At 36.4% G+C, this 24297-nt stretch overlaps 3 protein-coding genes across 5 annotated transcripts in view; 1 reads left to right on the forward strand and 2 right to left on the reverse strand.

The window, feature by feature from the left end:
* Positions 1-3699, forward strand: part of LOC107706535 (serine/threonine-protein kinase Chk1-like) — an 8288-nt gene extending 4589 nt beyond the window's left edge. The window contains exons 6-13 of the mRNA XM_016510283.1: positions 1005-1193; positions 1279-1383; positions 1573-1668; positions 1754-1835; positions 1944-2109; positions 2359-2490; positions 2590-2691; positions 3182-3699. Coding sequence (XP_016365769.1) covers positions 1005-1193; positions 1279-1383; positions 1573-1668; positions 1754-1835; positions 1944-2109; positions 2359-2490; positions 2590-2691; positions 3182-3274 — 965 coding nt within the window. The 3' untranslated portion in view covers positions 3275-3699. The remainder of the gene's footprint in view (positions 1-1004; positions 1194-1278; positions 1384-1572; positions 1669-1753; positions 1836-1943; positions 2110-2358; positions 2491-2589; positions 2692-3181) is intronic.
* On the reverse strand, positions 3271-9315 carry LOC107706534 (carcinoembryonic antigen-related cell adhesion molecule 5-like). Its single transcript, XM_016510281.1, has 12 exons — positions 9246-9315; positions 8601-8954; positions 7930-8208; positions 7540-7815; positions 6582-6839; positions 6238-6498; positions 5872-6162; positions 5411-5719; positions 4716-4838; positions 4596-4620; positions 4406-4512; positions 3271-4304 (listed from the first exon to the last, which is right to left on the reverse strand). Exons 1-12 carry the CDS (start codon positions 9313-9315, stop codon positions 4204-4206), a joined length of 2454 nt encoding a protein of 817 aa, XP_016365767.1. The 3' UTR covers positions 3271-4203.
* Positions 9316-11833: 2518 nt separating this feature from the next.
* LOC107706536 (nectin-1-like) overlaps positions 11834-24297 on the reverse strand; it is a 36664-nt gene continuing 24200 nt past the window's right edge. The window contains exons 2-8 of one of the 3 annotated variants that reach the window (XM_016510286.1): positions 22129-22500; positions 20579-20878; positions 19500-19617; positions 18563-18714; positions 14101-14248; positions 13012-13078; positions 11834-12543 (exon numbers count right to left, since the gene is read on the reverse strand). In XM_016510286.1, coding sequence (XP_016365772.1) covers positions 12310-12543; positions 13012-13078; positions 14101-14248; positions 18563-18714; positions 19500-19617; positions 20579-20878; positions 22129-22500 — 1391 coding nt within the window. In that variant the 3' untranslated portion in view covers positions 11834-12309. Of the gene's footprint in view, positions 12544-13011; positions 13079-14100; positions 14249-15592; positions 16693-16777; positions 17268-18562; positions 18715-19499; positions 19618-20578; positions 20879-22128; positions 22501-24297 lie in introns of those variants that run through there. The other 2 variants (XM_016510285.1, XM_016510284.1) reach the window with 2 other exon arrangements.

Consider the following 24297-nt stretch of genomic DNA (forward strand, 5'->3'; position numbering starts at 1 on the left):
AAAACTTCATTTTTGATTAGTAATATGCATTGCTAAGAACTTCATTTGGACAACTTTTTAAAGGTGATTTTCTCAATATTTAGATTTTTTTTTGCACCCTCAGATTCTAGATTTTCAAATAGTTGTATCTTGGCCAAATATTGTCCTATCCTAACAAACCATACATCAATAGAAAGCTTGTGTATGATCAGCTTTTAGATGATGTATAAATCTCAATTTCGAAAAATGTACCATTATGACTGGTTTTGTGGTCCAGGGTCACAAATAATATGAAAATAAATTAATAAAAAGTAAATAATCCTAGTGAAAAATAAATAAACTAAAATGTATTTGAAAAACATTTATTTCATGCTATGTATATTACAAATACATATTTATGTACTTAAAAATACCCTGCAGTTGTACTTTTGGTATACTAAAGTGGTATACTTAAAGTCTGCTAAATTGGAACAGCTAATTTTGTGCTTAATGCACTTTAATTGTGCGGAAGTACTGAAGTCCAACTAAAGATATACTAAAGTATATTTAACTGTGCTAAAGTGGAACTATTTCAAGTATACTTCAGGTACACTTTAAATATCTCGCATTCAAAGACGAATATTATCAAAGATTGTTGAATCCTCATCAATAGTGACATTAAAACACATTTTAGGCTTAATATTAAGAAATGTGCATTGTGCACAAGTAGTACTCCAAATAAATTTTAATAAAAATATTTATATCAGTAAGTCTTGAGTGTTATGTCCGTAAATATGGTAATAGATTTGAACTATACACTTAGCATGAAATGTATTTTAAATATATTACTTTTTTACTAGGGGATGAAAATAAGATTAAACAAATTTTGTGAATAAAAAATAATTAAAATGTAAAAAAAAAAAAAAATCAAAATAAATATATAATAAATTTAACAGTACAGTACTATAGTAAGTAGAAAACCTAAATAATGTACCGTAATAGAAACAAATTTTTATATATATATCCTATTTATATTTTTCTCTCAGATAATCTGAAGATCTCTGATTTTGGACTGGCTACCATGTTCCGCCATCGTGGCCGGGAGCGGGCATTGGCCCGTCTGTGTGGCACTCTGCCCTATGTTGCCCCTGAGCTGATGTCACGCTCAGCATTCCACGCTCAACCTGCAGACACTTGGGCTTGTGGCATTGTGCTCACAGCAATGTTAGCTGGAGGTAAGACAAAAGTATTCTGTGTGTGTCAGTCAGAGACTGCATCTTTGTTGAGAGTTTAGCTATTGTAAGCTGCATTTTTCCATAGAGTTACCATGGGACCAACCAAGTGAAAACTGTCAGGAGTATTTGGATTGGCTAGAGAAGAAAATCTACCTCACACCCTGGAAGAAAATTGATGCTGTTCCACTGAGTAAGCTTCTTAAGAGTTATTTAATCCAGTATATTTCAGTATTTAATTTAATTTTCTTTCAGTGTTAATTTAAACCAGACTTGTGGGCTCTTTGACTTGGACCAGGAAGAAGCCACCCAGAACAGATGCACAGAAACATGTTTTAAAACACCTGTGATGCTGAACTTTGTGTTTTATTTTCTTTGTCAGGTCTGCTATCTAAGATATTACTGCATAATCCAGAGGACAGGTTCACCATTCCTGAAATTAAGAAGCACCGATGGTTTAGCAGAAGTTTTAAGTCAGGTACTGCTTTCAAAATCAGCTCATTAATTATGTTTGTCTTTCAAGAATGTGTGTGATTCTTTTGGATCTGAATTTTTGACCACAGCAGTAAAACGACAGAGTGACACACCAGTAACCAAAATGCATAGGGCTGATTCTGAGCTCTCACAGCTGAGAAGAATAAACAGGTCAGTATGACAAATACATAAGACAGCTGACTTGATAGTTTAGTACAAATACAGTAAAAGCTGTATTACGTTCTAAGCACATTCATCACTACCTGTGTGTTTCTGCAGTGATGACAGAGCACAGATCTCCAGTTCTCAGCCTGAGCCGCAAGGATTGTGGGAGGAGAAGGGGGTTACGGTGCACACTGATGTCAGTGTCAGCTTTTCACAGCCTACCTGTCTTGACCACATGCTGCTGGGCAGCCAACTGCTTGGCACACCGGGTGCCAGCCAGGTGACCCATTCTATAAAATGAATATTAATGATAGTATGCTGATTTATTGTTTTGTTGTAACTTGTTTTGTACATGTTCACTTTATGTCTGTTACTTCTGTAAACAATTTTGCTCTTATTCCATAGCACTTTTATTGCTGTAATTTGGCTTGATTTAACTAATAGGTTATATGTAATCGTTTTAACCATTTAATTATTTAATAAATAATGGATTTTTATTAAATATTTGTACATTTATTTATTTTTTCAGAGCCCGTGGCAGCGGTTGGTGAGAAGGATGACTAGGTTCTTTACTACGGTAAAGGCAGAACCGTCTTGCATTGCTCTCCGTGATGCCTGTATTGCTATGGGTCACACTTGGAAACAGAGCTGCACCAATCAGGTAATCAGTTGTACCATTTAAAGCATTTGAAATCCTTAGCACTAAATCTTGAACTGTATAATGCACTGATCTTGTCTCCTTTTCTCTTTTGATTCATAGGCGACAGTGTCCACAATGGATCACCGCAATAATAAGCTGATCTTCATAGTGCACTTCCTGGAAATGGAGGAACTCATTTTAGTAGATTTCCGATTGTCAAAGGTGAAAACAACCCAAACCACTGAATTACATCTATGCTTGCATTTATTAATCGCATGATGCTTCTAAATTAACTGTTAAAGGGGTCATATGATGCTATTTTAAAGATAATTATTTGGTGTAACAGAATATGTTGACATGCTTTAATGTTCAAAAAACACATTATTTTTCAAATACTGTACATTTGGGGGCGTTAGAACGAGCCATTTTAGGTAGACGTGGTTGACTCTTAACTTTTATAAAGAATATCTCTTTGGATTTGAGACTTTAGTCTTTGCAACTTTACAGATCTTCTTTATGCACCAAGAGCTTGTAACACTCCAAAGAGAAAGGAAAACTTGAAATCGCATTATATGACCCCTTTAACACAACTAAAACTAATATCAAGAATCTTTGAGTGAAGAATAGTTTTTTTAATATTATTTGTTGATTTATTAATATTGTTGATTTGATAATATCAATGCCTTCTCAAAACTATTCTTTTGTGTTCTAGGGGGACGGTTTGGAATTCAAGAGGATATTCCTGAAACTAAAACAGAAGCTGTCTGACATTATTAGTAACCAAAAGGTTTTGCCTTTGAATTGATGTGTCCACATTTTTACATGCAAAGTCTGCTTTCACACATGCGTACACAGGTACACAAAGTTGTTTTATGATCGTGGAACGTGTTCAGATTTATATGTTTGTAGTTGTATATGTCTGTTTTTCTGATTTGTGTGTGAAGGAATGAGGAGAAGCTCTCAAGTTAAGTTTATCGGTTCATTCATGTTATGTTACTATTAAGATAAGGTTTAATCTCTGCCCCTTCACAAGATGTGAGATTCTGAATGTGAAAATAAATCTGTCATTAATAATGCTGTTTGGCTTAGTAAGCGGTTTAAATTTGAAAAAGTAGAAAGGAAAAAATGTAAAGATCTTAGAGCATGTAACATGACCATAGTGCAACTTGCTTTGGACAATTCACTGTCTAGAGAATCAAATTAACATCCAGTTGTGTTCAGCCTTCATTTTATTAAACATTGAGAGTTAAAAAAAGAGTGCCTTTTGCTTATAAAGAATTGAAAAATTTGTTCAAAAAGATCGATCAGTTTTTACATAAATGATTGGTTTATCTCAACCCATGTTATTTAGAAGCAGCTGAAATCAGTTTAGTTCATTGTAAATAGACACATGGAAGGTGAATGCAAAGGTGCTCAAGTAATCTGTATTGATGTAGAAAGATTGCTAAAAATGTGCTTTGTATTACCTCACAAGAACAGTTAAATGTAGCAAAAATGATAACAATCCTGCTGTTAATTAACAAAATTTGCTTGTATTTTAGTTATACCAAAACTAATTAATTAGCTGATCTAAAGCTGTGCTTGCTAGTAAACACATAAATTGATATTAGTATAAAATTACATTCAACACAATTCCCCCCCCCCCCCTTACTTTGTTTACTTCTATTGATGATGAAAAAGTGTTATCCTGTAGTGAATGTATGGTAATAAACATGATTGTGATCAGCTTTGTCTTTAGCTTGAGGCCATGACAGTAATCGTTACGTTGACTGGCTCCTCGCCTGGGGGAAGGTTTGTAGGTGCTGCGGTTGGCCTTGGCAGTGCCATTGATGCCGCTGCAAGAAAAAGTTATTTTATTTTAATAAAAGTTGAAATGAAAAAATATTCTCATTTTTTTATATGAGTTGGATGAACAAGTGCCAACGGCATGAGGTACCTGAACTAGCTGATTGGCTTGGTTGTCCTGTACCTCTCTCCCCCTCTGCTATTCCACTACCCTCATCCTCAGGAAAGTTAATGTTCTCTCTAGACTGGCTGTTCTGCCTGAAAAGCACAAATAGTATTAAAGTAGTAAAGAAATAATAAAAAATTCAAATACCTGTAAAAATATAAATTGTTAAACATACCTTCCAAATATCAAGTCATGAAGTCCTGTAAAGTGTGACAGTGGTATTAACATGGAACCATGCTACAGGGTTAATCAACCAATATTTGATTTCTTAAAACATTAAAGATGCGTAACTCACGTGGGTTATTGTTGCGGTTCCGTACCACATACATGAAGAGCAGTACAGTGATTATTGTAGCTATGATCATGCCCCCGATGGCTGCCCCGATCACAGCTGGGTAGGCATTGAAGGGAGGGTCGGCTGGAAGACAGTATACCCATTTCAGCTTCACAAAATCAGTGTCACAATTGCATAGTTTACCATAGCAATTGGACATCATAAGAGCTTACTACATAATATTGTACAATTGTAATGTATATTACTGGTTTTTGGGAAAAAATATTAAACACTTGGGTTAGTTAGTTGTTTTAGCGTCATTAGCATATATACGGTTATACGCACTTTCTTTAGTTATCAGACAGAATGAGATGAGTAGAAAAATAACCTCAGGAAAGATCAAAGGGCAAGTTAACAGGCAGATCATGTAAGAGGAAAGGAACAAGAAGGGAGATGTGTGGGTATGGAAGTGGTCAAGTGATTGTGCATTTCACCTGAATGGACAACAAAACAAAAAACAACAGCATTAGATTTACAGTGAGTGGTAACAAAAAAGTTGTTGTTTTGCAATAACAATAAAAAAATACTCCAATCTTAAAACATTTTCTAACAGCATCAAATTATATCCTGCCTTCTTTGGGTATTTCAATGTGAATGATTATGTTATCCATGTTTAGATATGCACTGATATTCAATGCCTTTGTAAGTGTTCTCACCTGCGCTCTTTATCTCTGAAGGGTTTCCAATGGTGCGGTGGTTGATGGCAGTAACACGAAATGCATAGGCTCCAATGGGATCCAGATTGTTGATTTGGTAGTGTCGGGAATCATGGTCTAGATCTGCCAGTTTCTGCCAGGGAAGGTCACTGTTTCTTTTCTTCACAGGTTCAGGGAGCCTCTGGCGCTCGATGAAAAACCCGGTAAGGTTACCCTCAGTCTGGAGCTTCCACTCTAGGTCAACATCAGTCCTTTGACGACTGTTGTAAATGATCTTACTGATGCTTATATTTGGGGGCATTGGGTACCCTGAAAATTTTAATGGTAAATAATTTATATGTAAAACCAGTTAATATAACCAAAGAGTGAGCTACTGGAGTTGAGAAAGATAGCATGCATCCTTGTGCCTATCTACCTTGTAAAGTGTAGTGTGTCGGTGTAATATGTAAAAGCTTGCTTACTCTTCACCATCAGCATAATGGGGATCTCTGCCCCACCGACAGCATTGGTAGCTGAACACCAGTAATGGCCACTGTCTGTGTTGCTGTCCGTTTCCCGCACTGTCAAGTTTGTCCAGGCAGCAGCTCGCTCCAGGACATACTTCTTAGGAATCTCATTCACATGCTGCTTCAGGTTGTTGAACCAGGTGATCTCTGTGACAGGGTAGTTTCTACTCAAGATACAGGTGAGTTGGGCATCACTGCCCTCATAGACGGTCATCATACTGCGCTGGGTCACTAGGACTGGTGCCTCTAAAGACAGTAGGAAAGGACAGTTTTTAAAGGATTGTTTTACAGATGCAAGAATAATGGTTGACCCTTTCTTACCTAGTTTTAAAACACACTGTTTGGTCTCCTTAGCCAATGGATGTTTTGCATGGCATACAAAAGCCTTGCCACTGTATGTAGCACTTGACCGCAAAACCAGGATGTTTGCGTTCTCCTCAGATGTGCCTTGCATGTCCCCTGAGCTAGAGGCCCACCACACCAGTGCTCGAGGAAACCCACCTTCCCAGGAGCAGGACAGCATTAGGTACTCATTGTTTCGAGTTGCATATGCAGAGCACTTTGGTTCACCGTAGGGCATCCCTGGGATAAAGAGAATGTAGAAAATATTTACTGACCTTTTGTTGACCTCAAAGTGAACAAGGTGCTCTTGGTTTTACACTTACAAGTTCTGACACTGCAGCTTTTGATTTCATTCGATGCGATGTGGGAGCCTTGGCAGATGAAGATGGAGTTGTTTGCAGTCTCCTGACCTTTCTGAATCTTGGTGATGTTTGTGAGTCCCTCGCTCTCTTCTCCAAACACATACGGGGTCCATCTCAAAGAGGCTGCAGGGATACCGCCCTCCCAGGTACACTGGAAGGCCAGGTCAGTGTGATTGTTTACTGGTAGGATCAAGCAAGTCGGAGCGTCATCTGGAGGATCTGTGGGAACAAAATGATTGTGTAACACAGGGCAGTGAAATGGATCTTAGGTGATTTGGGCCAATTTAGGAAACTGATAGAGGCAGAGAAGTGTTCCTGAAATTGAGCCAAACGAAGAGGTCGGTTTAGGTGTCTATTATTCATCTACACAGTGGTAACAGCTAGTCGACTTCTAGAAAGTTCAAGAGTACTGCATTGGTATCTGTTAAAAACATCACCCATTAGGATCTGCTTTATCATTCCTGCTACAACTGAGCCAAATTTGAAGTCATATCATGAGAAGGTGTTGCTGTGTTAGTATACAGTATCGGTGGGGTTGTTAGTACCCCAGTAAGTCAAGAATAGATGTACATTCAAGGCATGAAGGGGAGATTGAAGTGTTATGACATAAACAATACAAGGTCTCCTGACCTTTCTTGACTTGTCATAGCACAGAAACAATCACACCAGCTGTATACCTTCAGCTCTCAGAACTGTCCTTCACCTCCTCCAGATGCACGTCCACAATCGGCCACTCTGGAAGTCTGACACCCTTGTTTACGTAACTGTCTGTACCTTCGTGTGAGTGTGCTAGTGTGAAGGAAAAGGTGTAAGACGAAGCAAATGCAAGAAATTTCAGAAGGAAACTTGAGGAAGCTACTGAAGGGCGGGTTGAAAGGTGGCCACCAGAATCCAGGCAGGGGTTTGTGGAAGCACTCACAATAGACAGTGAGGGTGATGGTTTTCCTGGAGCGGGTGTTGAGGTAAGTGTTCTGAGCCAGGCATGCGTAGTGGCCTGTATGCATGCGGAGGATCCTGTTGATGGTGTACTGGGGACCCGCATACACCTGGGAGTTGTTGTAGAACCAAACGTACTGACTTGGGGGATTAGAAGAAGCTTGACACAGGAGAGAAACCGTCTCTCTTTCTAGGGCAGAATAACCCCGCTCCGTCACTGAATAAGGGGTGACATCGATCTGAGGCTGGTCTGGACCAACTGGAAAAGAGCCAGAGATATTTACATAAGATATCCTCTTGAAATTGCACACTAAAACAATATGATGCATCAAATTTTGTTGAGTATTTCAAAGACTATTTAGGAGTCTCTTACAAATGGTGTCAAGCCAGACTCGGTCACTGCGCTGCTGGTTGACCTGGTTGATGGCAATACACCTGTACCATCCAGTGTGATTTCGGTTGACATCAGTGACATTTAATCGGTTGTCGTCATAGATCTCGGCCACAGTGGTGAGCTGGCTTTCCCGGCTCTCTTGTTCCCATATGTAATTAATAGGCCCCGTGCCATTCTCCAGGCCACAGCGCATGGTCACTGACGTGCCCTCAACTGGCGAAGAGTCGCTCATCACAATGTAAGGTTTGGTCACTGGCACTGTTAAAGTAATTACAAAAGGGAGCCTTGTTACTGATAAACCATGAAAGAGTGGTCGTAAAATATGCTAACTTTACTAGCACAACCTAAACAATAAAACATTAATGTTGGTTCAGTTGAACCTTTTCTTGGAAATTACCTTTAAGTTAATGCATTTAGCAGATGGTAACATCAAACAGTTCATGCCAATATCATTATAACTTATACTTAACTAGTTATACTCAACTAGCAATATAACAATAGTTTTGAGGTATATGCTAGTTAAGAAGAACATATGCTGGTAATTTAGGGTTTATGCACCACTCTAAATGTCAGGGGCAACCTAAATGAATCTTGAACTTTGTCAGCCATTGTTCAGATCAGTACTTAGACATCACCTGATTACCACTAACCTAAAACACGCAGAAATACATAGTAGTAATACAGCTTGGCTCCTTCAAGGGTATCATACAGTGCCTGGCAGGTATACACTCCTTCTGCAGCCAGAGGAAGCTTCTCAATGGACAGAGAGGCGCTGTTGCTGATTACTGTCAAATTTCCCAAGTCATTGGCTAATTTCTGTATCTTAGGACCCTTTCCAAAGTTGTACACAATGGCACGGATGGTGTCTGTGCCTGGTTTGGTAAAGCCCCAGATGTAGACATCGGGCAAAGTAGGGCCACACTCCAAGATCACTCCTCGTCCTACAACGCCATTGGTCCTGGTCTCACTGTATACCACCTGCCCCGGGTCCAAGATCTCTACGCCTGGAAGAGCACACAAAAAATTTCAAAGGTGGCAGTGCTCCAAGTTATTATTAGCATTGATTAAGTTAAAAAGGGTACATCATGAGTGAATTTCTTTTCACGTGCATTTTGACAATGTGAATATAATTTTCCTCATGTTGGTATGCTAACACTAAAAAAAATCCACAAATCAGAGACTGGACAAGCAAACAAATACTTCCAATCAAGTGGAACAGTTAACAAATATATGACTGGAATAACTAGTTGACAGCACTGAAAAGAATATTAAAAAATGGTTGTTGATATTCTTACCTTGAAGGTAGAGGGGTAGAAATAAAACAATCAGGCAGATGTAAGGCACCCCTAAAACTCTGTGGACCATGGTGCCATGACTCTCATATCCAATGCCTTGACCAAGATGTAAAAAAGCACAATAACTGTCTCCAAAATAATAATAAAAGAGAGAAATATCCAATAAATATTATGCAACCACTCCGAGCTTATGATTACTGACTAAGTCCACAAGCTCAATGAGAGAAAGAGGCAGCTGAGTCTTTCTAAACTGATTTAGTTTGAATAATTCACAGACAGAGTAGACTGGAGTAGAAAGGTTTAGGATGACACAATGATAGCTGTGTCTCATATATTATTGAAGGTGGCGGGATGGATGGCCGTTCTTGCATTCCATCACCCATAGTGAGAAAGAAAAAAAATTCTGTACATGTTGAGTTCCAACACAATGATTTATTCTCTTATATAAATAAAAAAAGTTGCTAATAATAAATAGCAATGCCTTAATAATGGTCTTATAGCATTAATGAATTCAGTAAGACTTCTTTTTCATCAGTCTGGATTTGATAACTTTAACCATCCATGCAATCCATGTCTAACTACCAAAATGTTTTAATGCAGAGACTGCATATAAAGGTAGGATGTGGCTAATGTGCAATTAAAAAATTCTAAATATGGATTCCAAGGTTAGTTAGCCAGGTTCATCACAGCCCGAGGAGATGCACTTTAATCACAGATCCCAGCTCTTCTCTGAGCTCATCCCTCTCTGGGGTTGAGGTCAGAATTATAGTGTGTGTGTGTGTGCGCGCATGTGTGTTTCCATCCGCGACAGCTCAGCCAAGCAGAGGAAACAGAGTGCTCCCTACATTCATTCATGAGTTTCTCATGTTACGCTTCCATGTAAAGTGCATAAACACACCAGGAAAAACCGTTAAGAAGGCAAGGGTGCACACCCATATACTGTACACAGATACCAATGAAAATTATATGATAGATATGACATGACCATTGTGTATGCATACAAATAACATTTTTGTTGAACATTTGTGAACACTTTTTTGATTGATTTTTTTTTTGTGTGGATGTAGGCAGTTCCCCTCAGAGTAACCACAGATATCAGTTAATCACATTAATCATGAATATGTTCCACTAACGTTTCACAATCTGAAGTGTCTAAAATAGTATGGATATGATAGTTTAGATCTATTGTTTTATCATTTAAAACCCTTTTGTGTGTGTGTGTGTGTGTGTGTGTGTGTTATATCTCTTTAAATTAACATAATTGTTTTGATATTTTGTTATCTAATGCAATGACATTCAGAAGTGTTCAATACTTCTTTGGGGTTGATATCATTTCTATAGAAGTTCCATTGGTCTGAACACAAGAGGTTTACAGCAGCTTCACTGCTCACACACACTCATACAAATAGTTCATAATCTGAGTTATGTGATTAGCGCAAATCAGTTCTGTAACCAGACAAACCAGCTGTGATCTGTCATGTTATGTTCACGCCAGATGGTATACAGTATGTCACGTATATTACATGCAATTTATAAATAGGTTTAATCAGATTACTATTTCATTATAAATCTTGTGTAATCATCACAATTACTTCCTTATAAGATTTTGCATTGCATTGCATCATTATATCCTGCTAAAATGCAATATACAGTGGGTACGGAAAGTATTCAGACCCCCTTAAATTTTTCACTCTTTGTTATATTGCAGCCATTTGCTAAAATCATTTAAGATATAAATATTTTTTTTATACCTTATCAGTTATAATCAGACATACTAAACCTGAAAATAGCATTGAAGCCAATGTTTATTTATTTAATTATGTATTTATTAGTAGAAAAGAGAAACAAAAAAATCACAAGTGGTTAAAATATTCAAATATTACATCATTAACAGCTTATTTAATACCATACGGTCACTGTAACAACACACAAATACATATAATGTAATCCATCACATTTTTGCACACTTTCACGTGCTCTATACACTATATAAATACTCCTTATGTAGTTATTAGAGTTGCAGTGCATGGAAGAACTTTGTACCATTGTGCATGAATGCCACAAAGCATAATGTAAACAATAATAAAGGACAAATGACCAAAGAGATTCACAGTTCTACATAAATACTTCCTGGAATTTGCTAGTGTGTATGTAAAAAAAACCTCTCACATACATACATATATACAGAATATACAGTTTAAAGATGCAAATAAATATGAATAATGATTATTTTGTGATGTATTGGTCAGATTATGTGATTGTTGCAAGTTTCACAATTACGAAGGCAGCAAAAAGACCCATTTTAATACAACGCAATTGAATACAGTAGTAATATTGTTTAAAAATCATACATATAGGCCCGGTTTCATAGACAGGGCTTAGCCTAAACCAGGATTAAGCCATAGTTCAATTAGGACATTTAAGTAATTTTTATAAACATGCCTTAGAAAAAAGCATTACTGGTGTTCATCTTAAGACAAAACAAAGGCACTGACATGTTTTAAGATCAGTCAGTGCAAGTTTCTTTCAGTTGAAACAGCTCAGATTTACATTTTAGTCTAGGACTAGGCTTAAGCCTCGTCTGTGAAACCGGGGGATAATATTTATTTTAATAGATTTTTCAATAATTAATTTTTTTACTGCTACCATGTTATTGTCGCAAGTTTACTATTACGAAAGCAGCAAAAATACCCGTTTAGAAATTAAACGAATACAGTGGAAATCCCAAATGACATCCCAAAACAATGCAGTGATGCATAACTGTACAGAATACAATAAACAATATGGGCCTGCCTGCTATAAATGGGGTTTACGGACCACCGACCTACTTTAAGACAATGAGAATCAGATTTATTCATCCTAAATCTACTATTTAATCTGTAATTATTTGCAGATTAATTCTAAGCAATATTAATAAAAAATGTGAAAATATGCATGCAAATCCAATTATGCTTAGAGAATAATATTTTTGAACAAGATCTATTCAGAAAGAACACAGTAAAAAAGTACACAATGACCAAAGCAACTGAAGACAGACAGAAAGAGAAAGAGGTGGCAAATGTATTTATACATACTGCTCTTTGGGGAAGGTGTATGAGGAGATGGGACCGGGGGGTGTGGGGTGTGTGAATATGGCTTTCTGGTTACCGTGCTGAGTGTAGGGGCTTTGGGGCAGGAAGGTCAGAGGAGGTTGAATGGGAGGAGAGTGTTGCTCCAGATAATCCTCTTTGTTACACGCCAAACGGTAACTCACGTAGTCTGCCGTGTTTGGGAGCTCATCGTAGAACCTCCCGGGGCTCTGTGGGAACAAAGATACAAGGTCAGATAGCAAGAACGAAGTAGGAGAGAATGAGCGCTGTGCATATTTAATGAGTGCGCTCCGGCACACGGCTGACACTGTCACCCTGATATTACGCATGCTGGTGCTGACACAATCAAGTTTGGACCTTTTTTCCAATTCAGAATACGTAAATGTTTCAAAAGTAGCAAAGTTCAAGGAAGTTATACGGAGTTATTGCTAAAACATACTCTGTGATAATTAACTATCAGGGAGAAAGTAACAGCGTGTTTGTTCTCTTCTCCAGTAGGAGGCGCTCTCTGCTCACTGTGTCTATGAGGCCAGAGGCAATTCAGGTTTATCATTAAAGCCTCAGTACCTCTATTCAGGTCGGTAGTCAGACCATGGTGCATTAGTGCATCTTTTCATCTGATAAAATGGCCAGAGCCCTCACTGGTGATTCTGTGGCTTAACTGAGTGCTCTCTTACCTGGAAGTCATCAGCTGCCTTCTTTTTAGACGAGGAAGGCTTTTTGTGGGCAGGAGAAGAACTATCTCTGCAACAATAGAGAGGGAGAGGGAGAGATAGAGGGTCTTCACTTCAACAATGCCATAAAAGAACTACAGGCTAGTTTCATTTTGTTTTTTGTCCCAGAAATGTTACTAAAACCACACCATATCATTGAAAAAATTAACCTATAAGGTTAGTTATAACTAATATAGATATATAATTTTAGCTTTGGCATAATTGTTTGTCCAATAATGTAAAAGACTACGATGAGAATGTTAAAAGTCATAAACAATATTACTTGGATATACATGTATTATAACATTATATTTAATATATTTTTAGAATATTTAATATATCTTCATATTATATTATTATATGTAGTTATTATTATATTTATTTATATGTGTATAATACTAATCATGTAAAACCATAATATATAATATATACAGGTGCATCTCAATAAATTAGAATGTCGTGGAAAAGTTCCTTTATTTCAGTAATTCAACTTAAATACACACACATATTAAATATTAGTTAAATAACACGTATTTATTAAAATAAATATAAAAATTAATATTTTAAAATATTATACAGTATATACACTATGTACTGTATATACACTATATATATATATACACTTACTTTTTTGTAATATTATAAATAATACATCTATTATGCATAGCACATACAAATAATATGTATTTATTACAATAAATAAATACAAAATATAAAAATGTATATTATTAAAATATTAAATGTTGATATATATATATATACACATACATACTTTTTATATTATAAAACATTATGTCATATATAAGCACATACGTATTTTTTAAATATTAGTTGAAATATATATTTTGACATTAATATGATTAATAATATGAAATAAAAATGAAATTCTAAAAATATTACATATAATGTTTTGTATAATTTAGTTAGGACAATAAGTGAGGTAAGAAAATATGCTTTGTAGACACTTTAGTCAATGAGGCCTCAATAATGAAATCTCAGAATTGTATAGATGTATCCTTGCAAATGTAACATTTTAATGAGTTGAATACTTACGAGTCTTTGTCTGACCCTGCATGTTTGTGCCGCTGCTGTTTGTTGACCAAATATATTGTGCCAGCTATACTGAGGATGATGCCCAGTGCAATCACCCATCCAAGGACACCCATCACCGTCTCTGCAGCGCTCAGTGGCTGGGGTTTCTCTGCAGGAAAAATATGTGTTGGGCATCTCCTTGCTAATTCTACCATATACACTATATAACACATCAAGTCATTGACTCAGTATTACTTATGTATTCAAACCTGACATGCCTCTGAAACATGTTTCCGCTCTAACATTAACGAGAATAGCTCTATTGTATGACCTATAGTCCTATTGTTTTGTGTTGATGAGAAAAAAAACCCACACATCCGGATCTCATGCCCTTCTTTTGTGCAAACTCCAACAACACCATACCAACAAATGGGGCTGCCATGGAAGGGATTCATGGGAGCTTTCCCTTAGGTCACTGTGTACATAAAACAACAATGATGTAAATGCCAGCTAGTGAAAAAGGGGATTTGTCGTGTGGTGCTCTAATGGCTGTAAAAGAGATGTTAATGGCATAATGTGTGCACTCGAAACAGACAATACCCAACCTCAAATAAGTGACTGACACCACAAAGAATGTCCTGATCAGATTGAATTGCTCTGCTTGGAAAAAATGTGCTTATTCATTTATTGATTCTGATATATTAGAAGCAAAACATTATTCATAATCAGACGAAAACACTACAGGTACATTTTTATCTTGACTATCTTAATTTATACATTTTTATTTATGTCAGCAGAGAATTCACAAGACTTATTAACACTTGTGATTTCACAATAAATACAAATTACAGGAGTACAGCAAAAACAAACACTATGTTGTTCTTGGCAGCATAATGAAGTTTAACTCATAAACGACACAAAAACACATCAAGAATTTCCTGAATGAATTACGCAATGTTAACAAATTTGTTACTGAACCAACAGGGCAATTTCTATCATTATTGTGAAAATTACCTCTTTGCTGATTTCTAAAAGAAATTTAGAAATGAAAAAAAAAAAAACACTCATAAATCTTTTCAATTAGCACAAAACACATTGTATTAGAAATTTTACAGCATATCATATGGAAGTACAGTACATTAGCTGAACACCACTTGCAAAAAAGACCAATGTAACATTCAACCAGTTTGTTCCTTGGTGTCATAAAAATGAAATAATTTAGCATTTCAAAGCATTTATATAGTACAATGTTTTTATAACATCTTAAATAACTTCAAATATCAAACAAGAACTCATATTGTAGATTGCAGCCACTGAGACATGCATTGAATCACTGACTCTTAAAAGCTACAGCCATATTTTAATTGTGTGATTGTTTATATACACATTTATATTCTTTATAGGTGGTATTTTACTACTGCAGTGCAGTTTTGTTGTACTGTATTATGGAACCTGTGATTACAGCAGCCAGAAAATTCACTATTCTGTTTCAATAAAAAAATAAAAAATAAATAAAAAAATCTGACAAAACAAGGCAAAGTTTACATGAATCATGCACAAAATTATATACACAGTGTAAGATGTTCCCAATTATACGTTATAGTGAAGTTTCAACTGCTCTTAAGTAAACACTATCCCGAGGCGAAAATTCTTTCTCAATACAACGGCACTGTCAAGACATGTATTCTCTTCCAAACAAATGCCTAGTTTATGTTAGAGATAACTCTGTTGCAAAACCTAGTGAGTCAGCATCCTAAACGTAATGGAAAATAACTGATTTAGGACGCCATCATAGAAACTCTGTGTCCCACGTAAACTGTGCTCTGTACTAAGGAACGCAAATCACAATCGATCTTAACAGAAGTTAGCATGTTGCTAGGCGAACAGCACAAACACTCCACACAGAACACAACACACAACTGATTTCAATACAGTTTGAAGTTAGCATGTTGCTAAGCTAATAACACTGTAACAAAACTTTTGTGATTAAACATCCTAAACAACATTGAAAGTGACCAATTTGCGATGCCAACATAGGAAGGAACTCTAAAAACTCTCTAAAGTGGTTTTTATTGTAGTAATAGTGTAGTAACCATGTGTTTTTTTTTGTTTTTTGGTGTATTGATTACTACTTGTATAACCACAGTTTTAGCCTACTACAAATACCATGGTTAAACTATGGTTAGTATAGTAAAACCATGGTTAATTTTCGTAAGAGGTAAGGAAGAACACAAATCACTATCAATTTCAATAGAGTTTGAAGTTAGCCTGATGCTAAGCTTACAGCACAATACACATATACATACGCAAATATTTGGTAAAATAATTAATTACATTTAAATATGTATATCACTATTTTTAAATATAAGAAATATAACTTAGAATTGCATTATAAAACTCATATTCATCTCATTCTATGTGAGAGATTGTAATGCTGATTTAGAATTTGGCTAAAATGAGGGATTTCAAGAGGCAGCATAATTATGCAAATATCAGCAGGTTATACCTACAATCACTGGTCCATCTCCAAACATCTATCATCCGTTTGGATTTTCATGTCAACAATGTCCTCTGGTGAATCGAATCCATTGTCAGTTTGGATCCCAAAGCCTGCTTCAAAAGGAAGGAGATGACAATGAATGAGAAGATGCTGAGAGGCCCATGCGGAGAAGCTCAAAGTCTTGAGTCCTACACATACCACTCTTCTTTCGAGATGACAGAGCCGTCCATCTGAGGAATCATGTCCACTGAGACCTCCACCTCAGATCCGTAATCATAAATGTAAGTCTGTTCACTATGTCCGCATCTCTCATGGTCCTCGATCAGTCCCATGTGGTAGGCCTTGATCCTGCTGTCATTGCAGTTGTGGAACTCCTGAACACTTCTTCCTAAGATACTGGAGCCTCTGTAAAGTTCCAGCTTCTTCTCTTCATCTGAGTCTTCGGAGAAGGTCAGACTGTGAGGTAATGAGGGGTGTGACGGCACGCTGCCAGCCTTGCTGTAACCACTTCCAAGGATTTGCTTCTTGGTACTGTAATCTCCTTTAAACATGCATCTCCGGTGATATAAAAACACTACCAGGAGCGTAATGGCGGCCAACAGCACTGTGCCACAAACAACAGCTCCACCAATGATGGCAAAAGCTTGCTGTGGCTCCTGAAACACCTCGTGTGGATAGCTAGGGAATTCTGGGTAAGGAAAGAGATCACCTCAATTACCAAATGGAGAATGGAGTTGTTAAAGACCTTGTGCGCAGTTTTCTTTCCTGTGTTGGCACATTTCCTTTTGAAACCGGAAGTGGGGTCATACCAAAGGGCTTGTATCTTTACATTAAACAAGTCATAGGCTGTTAGACAACCATTCAAAAGTTTGGGGATGGAAAGATTTTTTATTATTTTGGAAAAAAAATCTCTTGTGCTCACCAAGGCTGCATTTATTTGATAAAAAATACAGTAAAAAATCTAATTTATTCTTTTGATGACAAAGGTGAATTTTCAGCAGCCATTACTCCAGTCTTCAGTATCACATGATCCTTCAGAAATCTTTCTGATATGCTGATTTGGTACTTAAGAAACAATTCTTGAAATGTTGAAAATGGTTGTGTTGCTTAATATTTTTGACAATTAGTGACACTTTTTTTTCAGTGGAAAGCATTATTTGAAATAGAAATCGTTTGCAACATTATATAAATCTTTACTGTAAGTTGTGATCAATTTAATCTCGATGAATAAAAGTATTAATTTCTTTTAAACAAAACAAAACAAAAACTCACAGAGCCCAAACCTTTGAATGGCAAATGTACTAAAAGCTAAAAAAATTTAATAAACTTTTTGGAATACACTAGCATAAGGGACAATGACTAAAAGCCACAGAGCATTTAGTCATTGTCAGATAATTTTGATTTCACAAGGTCTTTAAAAAAGCAACATGGGTAGAAAGAGGAAGTTTCTTTGTTTTCTTTGTTCATTTCTTTGTATTTCTTCCCCATGGAATTAAATCCCAGGTGCCATCACTATGCTATAGAGACTGAACCATACAGCAGGCCAGAACCACACACACATGTACACACAAGTAAATGTAAGCATGCAGTTTCTATAGACCACACCTTATGCTCGCAGCATGCAAAGAGAAAAATATGACTCAAGAGATCCTCATAGACAAAGGTTCATTCAGGAGCCACATGCAGAGAACTTGCAGCCACATGCAAAGTGCTGCGCCAGCAAGCAAGTTAATCAAAGCAAAACACCTGAGGGCTGAAGAAAAAAAATACAGGCAGGAGACAAGCATCCACATTTCAGGCAGTGAGCGTCTACATTGTTTATTGGCAAAACGATGGCATGATCATGGCTATTAGGTGATGTTTCAGAGGCAGTCGAGAGTAAGTTTAGGGCAAAAGACTAAAAAATTCACATGCATATCCACATGCACAGAAGCAGTTAAGCCACATGCTTTCACAGTCGAGTAGGAAGTATAAACAACACACCTGTGACGATGACTTCAACGGACGCAGAGCCTGTCCCAATGCTGTTGCTGGCGTCACAGATGTATGTGCCTGCGATGTCATAGGTTACAGGACCTTTAAAGATCAGCACATCGTCACGAAGCTCTGCTGTACTCGGCATAGTTCCATTCAAACTAGAGAGAGAAAGGCTCATCAGGTCATGCACGAGAATTTACTTAAAGGAGACATATTATGCCCCTTTTTACAATATGTAATATAAGTCTCTGGTGTCCCCAGAATGTGTCTGTGAAGTTTCAGCTCAAAGTACTCCTAAGATCATTTATTATATCATTTTGAAAATGCCTATTTTGAGTGGAAGCAGAAACAAGCTGTTTTTCGGGCCTGTCTCTTTACATGCAAATGAGCTGCTGCTCCCCGCCCCCTTTTCCATCCAGAATAGAGCTGCGCTATTAATCAGAACCAAAACTGCGCCATCTGTTTTGGTTCTGATTATCATGTTTATCGCGCTGAAATTATGCGTTTTAAACCATACTAGTTTAAACTTCTAATATACCTTTTCTGAGTGCACACATCCGAAGCACACGGACAGAAAGCGGTTGTCACAGCATGCTACCCCAGATAGTCACGCAGTGTGAAAACAACGGCGATCCGACGAGTTTGAAAATCGTGCAGTGTGAACTCGTTATTACAGATTAAGGGGCGGTAATATTATAATCGGATTCCTTTGCCACATCACAAGGGGAGCGAAATCTGACGCGCTCGTTTTCTTAGACGCTTGTAGAAAAAGGCTTACCAAAAGAAAACATTAATTTCTGTGGCAATCAACACTTCTTTGGCATTGATATAATATATAATATTCAGTAGTTTAGGCTATGGTATATTTTGAGATCATCATCCATTTCAAAGTATTTTAACTGAGCATAAATAAATTTGTGCAGAATTGACTAAAATGACATACTATCTCCACTGAAACAATGAGATGGGTGGATTGGCATCAGCCAAGCAGGTGAGCTGAACGTTTTCTCTGTTCAAATACCAGTTCCCATCGAAGCCTTCTATTATTACCTCTGGTTCATCTGTAAACAAGGAGAAAAGAGAGCACAAATTTATTCCATAACTTTAAATTTCTTAATTTCCTTCAATGGACATTTCATAAAATTGACTTTAACAATAATGAATATTTAGAATAAAATTATTTTAATACATAATCCATGAGGATATATTTTAAAATACATTTTAAACTAAAAGTTAAACTACAATTACTATTAAGCTAAAATGAAAAAAAAAACATTATAGCATAAGTACTGTTTAAGTACTACTATTGAAATTAAATAATGCAATAAATTAAATAATTAAAAAATAAAATAAAATTTAAAGTGACTTGTAATAAATAAAAAATATGCTGGATCAAAAGTGTGGGGTTAGTAAGATTTCTAAATGTTTTGAAAGAAGTCTCTTATTATTACAATTTAAAGTAACTGTTTTCTATTTAAATACATTTTAAAATGTAATTGATTCCTGTGATGACAAAGCTGAATTTTCAGCAGCCACTTCAGTCTACAGTGTCACATGATCCTTCAGAAATAATTCTAATGCTGATTTGATGCTCAAGAAAAAAATCTTATTATTATCAATGCTGAAATCAGTTGTGCTGCTTAAAGGGGTCATATGATGCGATTTCAATTTTTCCTTTCTCTTTGGAGTGTTACAAGCTCTTGGTGCATAAAGAAGATCTGTAAAGTTACAAAGACTAAAGTCTCAAATCCAAAGAGATATTCTTTATAAAAGTTAAGAGTCACCCACGCCTACCTAAAACGGCTCGTTCTAACACACCCCACATGTCTACGTCACGATGTGAGAAGATTTGCATAACGCCGCCCAAAGGAATGTTCTTTTTAGCAACATCATATGACCCCTTTAATCCGAACAATCTAAATGTCTTTTCTGTCACTTTTGATTAATTTAATGCATCCCTGCTGAATAAGTATTATTTTTTAATCCCCAAACTTTTGAACAGTAGTATAGCTGGTTTCTTACATTGAATGTTGAGCGTTACACTGTCTGTGTATTGTTCGTCATTATATGTGGAGACGCAGGTGAGCAGTTGTAGGTGTATTTCTCGACTGGGAACCACCAAGTAATCACTGCGCACTGTGACGGTCCCATCAGGGTTGCGTATCTCCTGGGTGTTGGATTCTCCATCTAAATCAGTTTCCCATGTGATCACACTGGGTGGCTTCCCATTGGCAGAAACACATGTGGCAACAGTCATCTTCAGATCTTTGGTTCCCGCCACTATGGAGGGTGTGGAAAGACTCATCTGGATCATAGGGCGAGCTGCAGGACAAATACATAGGCTTAGAACACCGGGATATTTCATGCACTGCAGACAACCACCGGATTACTGTCATATTCTGTGCCACGCTATGTTTTGCAAGCTTTTCAGCTTATTGGTGTTTTTTTCATTAAGAACTGCAAAGCGCTGTATAATAACCAGTTTTCATGGAAAACATTTTGAAAAGACAAAGGCCTCTCAACTTGGAAAATTATGCAATATACACAGAAATTCTTCTTCTGTGAAATCAAAAGTTTTACTAATTTTATAACCAAAAAATAAATCTCAGTTTATGTGATGTTAGCGCTATAAAAAATTTAGCAAAATCCACTACAGCACAATCTTGGCTCCAAAGGCCCGTTTCACACCACAGCGGCTAACCATAAGCACTCAAAGTTACAGTAAATGCTTTTACGCTACTCAGGTACTGAGAGTAATCTGATGATGGTGAGTTTTCAATTAATCACTAAAGCTTAATCACCAAGGCTTTACTGGTTTTATGCAAGTAAGATATCTCTTAAACTGTCCAAATCTGAATCTTGTAAGGACCTTGAACTTACTCAATGTTAAAGGAATAGTTTACCCAGAAATGAAAATTGGCTGACATTTTGCTCACCCTCAGGCCGTCCAAGATGTAAATAAGTTTGTTTCTTCATCAGAACAGATTTGGAAAAATTAGAGCTTTATATCCTGCTCACCAATGGATCCTTTGCAGTGAATGGGTGCCGTCAGAATGAGAGTCCAATCAGCTGATAAAAACATCACAATAATCCACAAGTAATTCACACATCTCCAATTGTTAATTGATTGAATGTGGATTACTTGTGGATTATTGTGATGCTTTATCAACTGTTGGCACCATTCCCTTTTCGTCTGTTCCAATGAAGAAACAAACATCCTGGATGACCTGAGGATGAGTACATTTTCAGCACATTTTCATTTTTGGGTGAACTATACCTTTAAATGTTTACTCGCCCACTGAAATTAAAGTTATTCACCTCTTAAATCTCATCTGAAGTCATATTTTTAAATGCATTGTTCGCAGGGGTGTGAAGTAACGAATTACAAATACTCACGTTACAGTAATTAAGTAGTTTTTATCAGTAAAACTGAGAATAACTTTAATCTTTTTTTGAACTGAATACTGTTTCCGTGCTGTTTTGATGTATTTTAAAGAGTTGGCAGTCAAAATTATCGTGGTATTGGTGGTCAGCTTTACAGTTGGTATTAGGAGAACAGCAGCATTACATACCATAAACAGTGAGATTAACCATGTTCTCCCTGTTGCCAGCTGGGAAGGTTGTGTACTCGCAGATGTAGGTGGATTCATCCAACAGTTTTAGTTTGTTGAACACTATGGTGGTGTCCTCCAGGGAAGGTGTGCGCTGGCGGACGGCGGGGTTCTTGAAGCGCACACGCTCTTTGAAGGGGCTCAGTACTGACACCCCCAGGGCTGGATTGGCGATGGCCACGTTCTGCTTAGTGCCATTGACAAGCTTCTGCCAGGTGACCTGCGAGATTTTTACAGGTGGGTTGCTGTTGACAAACTGACAGCGTAGCTCTACCTGTGAGCCCACAAATCCTGACTTACTGCTGTCCATCTGGACCATCTGACCATGAACACCTGGAAATAAAAAGATTAACAGTTATTTCTCACAATGTGGATGAACTGTAAAGATGTCTAGTGTCAAACCAAAAACAAACAACAGAACAATTTTTTTTTCATATTTGGTAACACTTCACTTAAAGCCTTTGTGTATAATGCAATATAAAGGGTTATTAGAGACTATAATGCATTATAATTATTCATAATGTGCATTGTAATACATGATATCTTGTTGTAAATAATTATAACTGAATTTAAAATGCATAGTGTAACAATGAATTGGTAAGTGTTATAATGTATTAATTGTGGTTACAATTATTCATTAGATTGTACAATGCATTATAAGTGCATTACAAGGCATAATTATTGCATTAAAACTACTTTTATTATAAAGGCTTTAAGTAAAGTGTTACATCATATTTTTATGAAAACAAACATTTACTGGCTATTTAGAATTTAATTTAAATTCCCATTCAATTCCTGAAATGGATTTGAAATGAGGTAGGACCTCAACCAGGAGGATTTGATTTGAATTGACAATTAAAAGAAGTTTAAGAATGGGATGATCAAAAGTGACAGCAAAAACTGTTACAATGTAAAGAAATATATATATATCTCAAATAAATGCCATTCTTTTGTACTTTTTTATTTATTCAGAATCCAAAAATGTGTCACAGTTTCCTGAAAAAGATTAAGGAGCACTGTTTTCGTCACAGCAATTTTTAAATTAAGCAAAATTGTTTAACATAATTTCATGCAATAATAATAATAAAAAATTTTTTTAGCACCAAATCAGCATTTCTAAAGGATCATGTGACAATGAAGACTGTAGCAATGACTGCTGAAAATTTTGCTTTGCCACCACAAAAATAAAATATATTAAAATTACAAACAGTTGTTTTAAATTGTAATAATATGTCACAATGTTACTGTTTTTACAGGGTTTAAGAACCACGGCTACAATAAGATACAGAGAGGTACTTCACCCGCCCTGGCTAAAGTGTGTCTGTAAACACACACAGACTGTGTTTACCTGCGGGTAGGGATGTAACGATTCACTCAACTCGCGATTCGATTCGATTCACGATTTTGATTTCACAATTCGATTCGATTCACGATTTTTTATTATTATTTATTTTTTTTTACAAAATGAAATGTAAGACAAATTATAAATTAAATGTGTCCTTTTATTATTGCTTGGACAAAATGCTGCACATTTCTTTGTGAAATTGAAATATAACACTATAATAATATACTAATATAGCACTTGCATATTGTTGCTCTTTTGTTGGTTTTGATTGCTTCTATTGTCCTCATTTGTAAATCGCTTTGGACAAAAGCGTCTGCTAAATGACAAAAATGAAATATAATGCAAATGTAAATAACAAAACTACATTGAAATTTAAAAACAAGCCCCAAATCAAATAAATAAGTAACACAAATAAAATAAATCTCTTCATATAAATAAAGACTTGTCCGTGCGCTTTCCTTTTAAAATTAGAGGCAACCGCTGCATTTTAATCTTGATCCAAACAAAGATGCTGCATACAGGCAACATGAGCAGTTTTTAATCTAAATAAGATTGTATAATTCCGAAATTTGAAGCAAAAACAGAATTGTTTGACTTCAGTTTTGTGAAACTATAAATAAAAATATCTGCATGAAACAGCAAAGCTGAATGAGATGCAGATTCACTCTCTGACAGCAGGTGGCGCTTAAACCGTTTCCTGGTTTCCGCTGTAAACAAAGCAGCGCTGAACTTATGAACTTTAATATGCATTATACAGAGGCAAGAGGAAAAGAAAAAATACCATC

Source organism: Sinocyclocheilus rhinocerous, unplaced genomic scaffold (genome assembly GCF_001515625.1).
Source record: "Sinocyclocheilus rhinocerous isolate Xijiao unplaced genomic scaffold, SAMN03320098_v1.1 scaffold1405, whole genome shotgun sequence".
Classification (NCBI taxonomy): Eukaryota; Metazoa; Chordata; class Actinopteri; order Cypriniformes; family Cyprinidae; genus Sinocyclocheilus; species Sinocyclocheilus rhinocerous.